This window comes from Sinocyclocheilus grahami, unplaced genomic scaffold (genome assembly GCF_001515645.1).
Source record: "Sinocyclocheilus grahami isolate Dianchi unplaced genomic scaffold, SAMN03320097.WGS_v1.1 scaffold65.1, whole genome shotgun sequence".
In the NCBI taxonomy this organism is placed as follows: domain Eukaryota; kingdom Metazoa; phylum Chordata; class Actinopteri; order Cypriniformes; family Cyprinidae; genus Sinocyclocheilus; species Sinocyclocheilus grahami.
In genome coordinates this window covers 227,626-237,529 of record NW_015505244.1, presented here as the reverse complement: position 1 = coordinate 237,529, position 9,904 = coordinate 227,626, and the positions used below count along the sequence as shown (strand labels likewise).

Sequence of the window (9,904 nt, the reverse complement as noted above, 5' to 3'; positions counted from 1 at the left end):
TATATATATATATATATATATATATATATATATATATATATATATATATATATATATATATATATATATATTACATTTTATTTCAGTAAAATTATTTATTTTTTAAAACGTGTATTGTATCCTGCTGGGGGGGGGGAAACTTAAAAAGCCTGAGGTACTGTACTTTCCCAGCCTAAACTGTTGGCAGATTTTGGAGTGGTTTTGGGCACTTTTCAGCCTGTTAGGCTGGGGGTCCAGCTTAAACCAGCTAAGACCAGCTTAAACCGAGAAGGGTTTTTTTCCAACAAGGATGTGTGTAATACAGTGAGAATAAGAGAGTGTGGCAGACAGAGACTTACAAAGTGCAGGAAGCAGCGGCCCACTTCATGATACGGGTTGGGGTCGGGCTGCAGAAGCTCTTCGACCATGGACAGGAAGTCCCTGTGCACAGACAGGATCTCTTCCAGGTTAGAAAACAGCACCTGTGGGGCGAAAGCATGGAAAGATTGACTTACTGACTGAGGGACATTGTCTGAATCTGGAAAACCAACAATTCACTGCAAAAACTGAAGATGAAAACTGAAGAGTTCTGGAAGTGACTGTAACTTTAAATAAATATAGCACAAGAAAAGGTAGGTGTCAAGGAATTAAACAACAGAAATATAGTTAAAACTTAAGACAATTATTAAGACATTTATTTTGATATTTTATACCTAATAGAATCACATTCACACATTTTAAATGTCTCTTAAGTGTCCCAAAACCTTTGGGACTACTCTATATGAAGACAAGCCAGCTGTGTGCTATACAGTCCAGATATTCAATAACCCTGATATCTGAATGACCTCTGGAGAGGGACAATCCTCAAACACGAATGTTCAGACATGCTTTAAAACAGGGGTGCCCAAACTCGGTCCTGGAGGGCCAGTGTCCTGCAGAGTTTAGCTCCAACCCCAATTAAACACACCTGAACCAGCCAATCAAGCACTTATAGGCATACTAGAAACTTACCAGCAGGTGTGTTGAGGCAAGTTGGAGCTAAACTCTGCAGGACACCGGTCCTCCAGGACCGAGTTTGGGCACCCCTGCTCTAAAACATGCAAACAGCAGTCTGAGCTTGTTTACACTCACTGTTTTGTCCCACTGAGAATGCATTGAGTTTACTGTAACGCACTGCCAACCACGCTGAACATTTATTGTTTACAACCGTTTGGTTCACCCATGCACCTACCTTTAAAGAAATAGTTCACATATTGCAAATTATAAATATGCCAATTGCTCACTCTCATGTCTGGCATGTCGTGATTCATCAGAAGAGAACCAACTATGTTTGATGTCACTGATATCAAACCAGCTGCAGCGTTGTGGAGTGAGAACTACAGCAACATATAACAACTTAAAGGGTCAGTTCACCCAACAATGAAAATTCTGTCATTAATTACTCACCCTCATGTTGTTTCAAACCCGTATGACCTTCGTTCATCTTCGGAACATGAATTAAGATATTTTTGATGGAATCTGAGAGCTGTCTGACCCTCCCATAGACAGCAATACAACTGAAATGTTCCCAAGTCCAGAGACATAGCAAGGAGATCTGTAAAATAATACATGTGGCATCAGGGGTTCAACCGTAATTTTACGAAGCTACGAGAATACTTTTTGTGGACAAAAAAAAAAAAAACTACTTTATTCAACAATTCATCTCCACCCTAGTGCCGTTTTGGAGAATGTCCGCTGGACGTAAACAGCGTATGCTGTTCTGTGTCAGCTGCGTCATGCGTCCAGCAGATACTCTCCAAAATGGCGCTAGGGTGACGCGGAAAAGACAAATTCTTGAATAAAGTAATTTTTTTCTTTTCTTTTGTGCACAAAAAAATGATTGTTGCTTCGTAAAATTATGGTTGAACCCCTGATGTCACATGGATTATTTTACAGATCTCCTTGCTACGTTTCTGGACTTGGGAACATTTCAGTTGTATTGCTGTCTGCAGGGTCAGACAGCTCTCAGATTCCATCAAAAATATCTTAATTTGTGTTCCGAAGATGAACAAAGGTTTTATGGGTTTGAAACGACATGAGGGTGAGTAAATAATGACAGAATTTTCATTTTTGGGTGAACTAACACTTTAAATGTTGGTCTGTTCCTCACACAAATCTATTGTCTGAAATTAAAAGGCTTACAATATAGTGCACAAGTCTTATGCAATGTTATTTTAGTATAATTTATATAATATCATAATTTTTATTTTAAATTTTATGTTAAATTAGCTTTTTTATTTTTATATTTGCAGTTTTCATTTAAATTTTAGTTTAAGTTTTAGTAATTATGTGCGTTTCTCATTTTTATTAGGTTTTTTTTTCTATTTAAATTTTATTTTTATTTCACTTTTCGTAATTTAAGTACTTAAGCTTTCAGTTACGTTGAAAAAAAAATGGTGAAGGATTTACTTCTTACCTATTTTTACTAAGGAATTGCTAGTCAATTTCACAAATAATTGCAAGCAGCCAGCAACATACTGAATTTAACAACGTTTTTAAGTAGAGACTGAAATAGTATTTATTTACAAAATGTAATCTGATCATATTTTTATAACTTAAAATTACCAAGGCAACATTTCTAAGTATCAAGTTTAAGTTCTAATCAAATGTTTTTATTTTATTTTAGCTATATTTCAATTACTGAAAATTATTTTTAATAATAACAACAATACTGGTCTTATGGACCATATTAATGATACAATATGGTGCTTTTTGACATTTTTAAAGCTCATTTGCTTTCACTGTATGGAAAATAGCAGCCTGGGCATTTAACTAAACATCTCCTTTTGAGTTTAATGGAAGAAAAAAGTCATACCGATTTGGAATGGCATTAAGGTGTTTAAATTACTATTTTCATTTTTACAAATATTCATTTTTGAGGCTTGACTGCACCCCTAAAACCAATAGTGTGTCCAAAACTCACCTTGACAGTTTCCTCTGTGATATTCTTATCAATTTTAGACACAGCATACTGATTGAGGCGATGAAGAAGTACCTGTTGTGGACACAGGAAAGAGGAGAATGTAAACAGCAGTGTTGGGGAAAGTTACTTTTAAAAGTAATGCATTACAATATTGCGTTACTCCCTTAAAAAAGTAACAAATTACGTTACTTAGTTACTTTTTATGGAAAGTAATGCGTTACATTACTTTTGCGTGCGTTACTTTCGCGTTACTTTTTAAATATGAGCAGGGCTTGATTGTTTTTAATATAAGAAGCTCTATTTATAGCAAATGTAAAAGCCCTTTCACATCAAAAAGTGTAATGAATAAACCTCAGGCTGAAGGAAAAGTAAATTCACATCTGTACGGTAGAACGCAGGAGAAGAAACACTCTTCAGCAATAAAAAAACAATGAAGCACAATTGTTAGTTTATCTAAAGTCATTTTTGCTTATTAGTATGGTTGAGCTGGATCATCAAAGGTCAGCAGCAAAGACATTGGTTCATAAAATGGGATTAGATACATTTGTGTTATTTAACATTTAATTATTGCAGGTTTGCGTCATATTCTGAGTTTGCATTTCACAGTTTTAATTAATTTTGATGCAGGTTTGCGTCATATTCTGAGTTTGCATTTCACAGCTTTAATTAATTTTGATGAATACTAAATCAGTTTTTTTGTAAGTGGGATGAATTAATGCACATTCACATTTAGTCTAGAACTACAGTAACATCATGTTCATACAGCGCACACAATGCCTCTGCACTTCTGATTTCTCCCAGTATGGGGACAGGAGACTTGTCAGTCAATAAATGGGAAAACAAAGTAACTGGCGTTACGTTTTTTAAAAAGTTACTCAGATATTTTCTTGTAAATTAAAAAAGTAATGCGTTACTTTACTAGTTACTTGAAAAAATTCACATTTAGTCTAGAACTACAGCAACATCATGTTCACACAGCGCACACAATGCCTCTGCACTTCTGATTTCTCCCAGTATGGGGACAGGAGACTTGTCAGTCAATAAATGGGAAAACAAAGTAACTGGCGTTACGTTTTTTAAAAATGTAACTCTGATATTTTCTTATAAATTAAAAAAGTAATGCATTACTTTACTAGTTACTTGAAAAAAGTAATCTGATTACATAACTCGCGTTACTTGTAATGTGTTACCCCCAACACTGGTAAACAGTCAGCAAACAACCCACAAACTGTCTCCCTCTTGCACAAGATCATCCGTCTGAGAAAGACTGAGTTGAATTTCCAATTGCAGCAAGTTGGATGAAGCGGCCCTGACAGACTGAAACTACAGCAAACTGCAGCCAACACTAACGATCCAACATGAAATCCAATTTCTCCTCATCACGGAGGGCAGGGAATACATAACAAATGCAATTTACAACCTTCTCAAGAAGAAGGAGAAAGATGCCACAATACTGGGGGTCTGACAAAACAGAACTTGAAATAAAAACAACAGGAAGGAAGCGTGACTACATTTGTGAACAGAAATAATGAATATAGTAAATCTCAAGCACTGAGGTTGATGAACAGCTGCGTCCACAAGTCACTTTGCATGAAGGAAATTTGAGTAAACACAAATAAATCCAATCACATGGTAAGACCTCTATTTGGAGCAGAGAATGCTGATAGGGAGAATAATTTCAATATAAGCTAAACTATTCACATATTATCTAAATTACTGTGTCACATTTGCTTTTTCTATTATAAAACAGTCTGAGATAATTGGGCTGTCATATCTGGAGCTCAAAGCTAGATAAATAAAAGCGTGGTATCTTAGTTGTGGTTGTACATCTTGTTGATTTGTTAATATGAGCGAGGCAAAGGCTGTCAGAAGTTCATTTCAGAAATGTTTGGTTTGTTAAATATGCATGCTAAATACATGGTACATGTTCACACAAAGTCTCGGGTTACGCATGTGACCATGGTTCCCCGAGAGGGAACGAGATGCTGCGTCCTCTAGCGGACACTTGGTGGACTGCTGCCAGCAGGACCGGTGTCTGAAGCACGTGTGAAAAAACTCCAATCCTATTGGCCCATTTAGCCCGTGATGTCACAGGTTGGTGGCTGGATGTATAAGACGGCGCCTGCAGAACACGTCACCAACTAAGTTGTCTGAAGGAGGCGTGAAATAGACAGGCATGGCGAGGGGACGTAGCGACTCCTCTAACAGACACTTGGGGAACAAAATGCCAACTATGCCATGCCGCACCACATGCCTGTCCATCTGGTGAAAGAGCACCAAGGAAGTGATAGACATACATCTAAACTTTCCTCAGAAAGGGGCCAAGCCACTGACGCCCCGAGCTGCTCACATAGCTTGGCAGAAATGGGGAAGCCAGTTTCAGATGAAAGAGGAACATCCACACCAAGCTAAGAACACAGCTACCCTCAGATAGCTATGTTATGTGAGCAACACTTTAGCCTGATAATACAAGGACCACAGATAGAGGCTACCTACTTAGAAACACTAGCAGGGGGGATAGCACAGTCTAGATAGGGACCACTACTTAAAAACCCTAGTAAGGGGAGTAGTCACCGAGCTAGAAAACGGTGTAACACTTTAGTATAGGGACAAGTTCTCACTATTAACTAGTTGCTTATTAGCATGACTATTATTAACATATTGTCCGTTTATTAGTACTTATAAAGCACATATTCTGCATGAACATATTCTGCATCCCTACTCCTACCCAATACCTAAACTTAACAACTACCTTACTATCTTACTGTGAATAGAGTAAAAGGTACTTCTCGAAAAAAAAAATTTACTTGAGTAAGGGTAAAAGAGTAGCTTATTTAAAAGTACTCATATGTAGTGAGTACTGAGCTGTAGATTCTACCCACAAAGAAACCAATCAGATGTGCCATGTGAATAATGATGTGATTATATCAGATTGATGTGATTTATATCAGATATCAGTTAGAACCTGTGCCATCTAGAGTTTCATGAAAGAACTTTGTATATATTGTCAGAATGCTGAAAATCTACAATTTAGTGACAGTACAGAAAACGAGGCATTTCCTGTTAGCATATCTGTCTAAATGGCTGTGCTGTAAACAGCTCGTCCTCTCTGCTGAGTGAGTGGGTCTATAACACTAGGCCAAATAACCAAAGAGTGGCTCCCCACTGGCAAGATAACCACATGCAACTGAATGTGCTGATTACAAGGCCAAGAACTAACCACTTATATATTTCATCAACTAAAATTAAACAGTTCCAGAACACTCTCCAAACGAAAATCCAAATGAAAGGGCGAATAAGGAAGGCAGTAATGAAACCCGGCTCTTGATTGCAGCTCAGCTGCACAGCAAAAGCCTCAGTGCTGATTATGTTTCTGTAGCTGTGCTCCACAGCTACACCGGCTGATTAGCAAGTCTAATGAACATACATGTGGAGTGTCAGCGAACGGCACCTTGCATTGGCTTGACAGGGCTGCTGGTTTGCACTAACAACATGTAACTTCAGTTTACATTTGCATACGATTTCATGTCATCTGAGCTTTAGAACAGGATCTGTCCCACTGCTATGAGGTTCTGCAGCTTTTAAAGGGATAGTTCACCCAAAAATGAAAATTCTGTCAATAATTACTCACCCTCATGACGTTCCAAACCCGTAAGACCTCCGTTCATCTTCGGAACACAAATTAAGATAGTTTTGATGAAATCCGAGAGCTTTCTGACCCTGCATAGACAGCAACACAACTACCACGTTCAAGGCCCAGAAATGTAGTAAGGACATTGTTAAAATAGTCCATGTGACAGCAGAGGTTCAACCTTAATTTTATGAAGCCACGAGAATACTTTTTGTGTGCAAAGAAAACAAAAATAACAACTTTATTCAACAATTTCTTCTCTTCCGTGTCAGTCTTCGTCGTGTGTTCACGTGGTAGTAAAAATATCTTTGTGTTCTGAAGATGAACGAAGGTCTTACGGTTTGGAACGGCATAAGGGTGAGTAATTAATGACAGAATTTTCATTTTTGTGTGAACTATCCCTTTAACCTTGCAAGTCTTACATTTCAGTCCTATCCCAAATTCCACAGCAAATGCTAGTCTCATTAGATTTTGTTAAGATCAAAAAATTACTGTTTGCAATAGAGATTTAAGGGATAGTTGACCCAAAAATCTCAGGAACACAAAAGAAGATATTTTGAAGAATGTTGATGACCAAACAATTTCAGGTCCTACTGAATTCTGTAGTCTTTTCTTTCCATACTATGGAAGCCAGTGTGACTCAGAAACGTTTGGACACCAACATTATTCTGTGTTCCACAGAAAGAATTAAAGCCATATAAGTTTGAACCAACATGAGGGTGAGTAAATAAAGACTAAATTTACATTTTGGTCAACTATTCCTTTAAAGTCTCCTGTTTTGTCTAGTCAGTAAAAAAAAAAAAAAACACTGATTCCAGTAACCATTGAGCATGAGTCTTGGGTCACTAAGGAACTTCAGGGTGGAAAGGTGGATGTCATCCAAGGAGACTGCAGGAAAAAACAACTTGTCCTTTTCAAAGAACACCTCACAAGTATGCAGTCCAAAACACTTAGAAACTCATGGATGTGAACCACATGCAGACAAACTCACATTCACCTGCTGGCCACTGTCTCGTCTTCTTCAGCTTCAGACGGAAGCTTGCTGCAGTAAATCCAGCCTTTATTAGACAGCCAGATGACCGAATATGAGAGTGAACCTGAACCTGCACCGAGCCATGAAGTCATACTCATACTAATATCTTCACCAGGAGCAGAAAATCCAGCATGGTTTCATTTAACATCTTATAGAAAAATATTCAGACTGAATGCAAATTATAGGGGTCTTTGAGGGGTGTGACCACCCAAATTTAAGGCTAGAACCCTCCACAAGAATTAAAAATGTGTGTATATAGACTACAGTTCAAAAGTCTGGTGTCAGTAAAATTCTTTCATGTTATTGAAAGAAGTCTCTTATGCTCACTAAGGCTATATTTATTTAATTTAAAAATACAGTAAAAATAGTAATATTGTGAAATGTTATTACAAATTAAAATAACTATTATATATGTGTGTGTGTGTGTGTGTGTGTACAGGTATATATGGTTTATGAGGACACAAATGGGTATAATGACATAGGTACTACAACGTAAACATGGTTTATGAGGACACTTCCTGTGTCCCCATAAAACAAAAGGCTTAAAAAACATACAAAACAGTGTTTTATGAAATTCAAAAATTGCCAGCAGTTTCCTGTAAGGGGTAGGTTTAGGGGTATGGTTGGTGTAGGACAATAGATAATACAGTTTGTACAGTATAAAAACCATTACGCCTATGGAGAGTCCCCCCGTATACCCTCTGTGTGTGTGTGTGTGTGTGTGTGTGTGTGTGTGTGTGTGTGTGTGTGTGTGTGTGTGTGTGTAATTAGAATGATTTCTGATATGACACTGAAAACTGTAGTAATGGCTAAATATATATATATAGCCATTACTCCAGTCTTCAATGTCACATGATCCTTCAGAAATCATTCTAATATGCTGATTTGGTGCTCAAGAAACATTTCTTATTATCATCAATGCTATGAAAAAAGTTGAGCTGCTTAATATTTTTGTGAAAACCATGATGCCTTTTTTTTGTGTGCGTGATTCTTTGATGAATAGAAAGTTCAAAAGAACAGCATATTTGAAATATAAATCGTTTGCAACATTATAAATGTCTTTACTGTGACTTTTTATTAATTTAATGTGGCCTTGCTTAATAAATGTATTATGTATGTAAATAATGTATTATGTATGTAAATGTATTATGTATGTAAATAATAATAAATGTATTTCTTTCCAAAAAAATCATACTGACCCCAAACTTTTGAACGTTAGTGTACTGTATGTATGTACACTTCTTGCCATTTCCTCTATTTACTGCCTCCAGGAAGCAATAAATGTAAAGTGGCATGTGTATGTTTGTATGTGTTTGTATGTGTTTGAGTATGTTTACACATTTTCCGGCTAAGCAGACATGCCAGCTGCCAAACTCCTACACAGTGGCTTGGGCTCATGCTCTGTTTACGTCTCGTGTGTATACATGCGTGTGTTGAAAATTACACAATGCCAGTCTTCATTGTATAACTTTGCAGTCACAGTTAGACAGGCACTGCATGCTTCCTTATATCAGGCCATGGCTTTGACAGGCCACACCACTTATGATTATGTAATACTAAATTGCAGCATCTCATCCATACCTCAAATGTTATGAGTACGGGTGGAATAGCTGTCAATGAATAGCTGTCAAAAATCAATGACAGGTTTGCACACAAGATTTCTGACACAAATCATTTTCCCTCCTACCACAACTTATGTATGACAGCCAATTGACAGCCGTAGAATATAGTCATGAAGGATAAATGTTATCCTCCTCTGCAACAACACAAAACAAGTAGAGAAATCAAACCCAAGCCCATCCAAAATGAAATAATACAAGTGAATAATAATACAAGACTAGGGATGCACTAATATTACAATTATGGCCAATAAAAATAATCTGATAATTACTTTCATGTTATTGCCAATAACCAACAAATGACCAATATTCAATTTCTATACTATTTTGTCATCACAAGAATCACAACATTATAAATGCACAGTTTAAAATAAAAGGATATTAATTTGAAAGTTTGCTAAAGAATATACAGTGTTACTAAATTATTGTTTTCGAAGATTAACTTAAAGTGGGTGTTAGATGATGGCAAAGAGAATCTAAATGTAAAAATCAGATAAATGAAAATGCACATGATTTGAAAAATATTTTTCATTTATTAATATTATTATTATCACTAATTATTTAATTTAGCAATCTTGTAAACCTATAGGTTAAATGATCATACACATAAATATCTAACATCTGCCAATATATACCCCCCCCCCCCCCCTTTCTCTTTTTTTTCTTTTTTTTTTTTTCTT

At 36.6% G+C, this 9,904-nt stretch overlaps 1 protein-coding gene across 1 annotated transcript in view; it reads right to left on the bottom strand.

Annotated features, from left to right (window-relative positions):
- prex2 (phosphatidylinositol-3,4,5-trisphosphate-dependent Rac exchange factor 2) overlaps window positions 1–9,904 on the bottom strand; it is a 134,887-nt gene that overhangs the window by 105,164 nt on the left and 19,819 nt on the right. The window contains exons 2-3 of the mRNA XM_016271792.1: window positions 2,942–3,013; window positions 339–461 (exon numbers count right to left, since the gene is read on the bottom strand). Of these exons, the coding sequence (XP_016127278.1) occupies window positions 339–461; window positions 2,942–3,013 (195 nt within the window). The remainder of the gene's footprint in view (window positions 1–338; window positions 462–2,941; window positions 3,014–9,904) is intronic.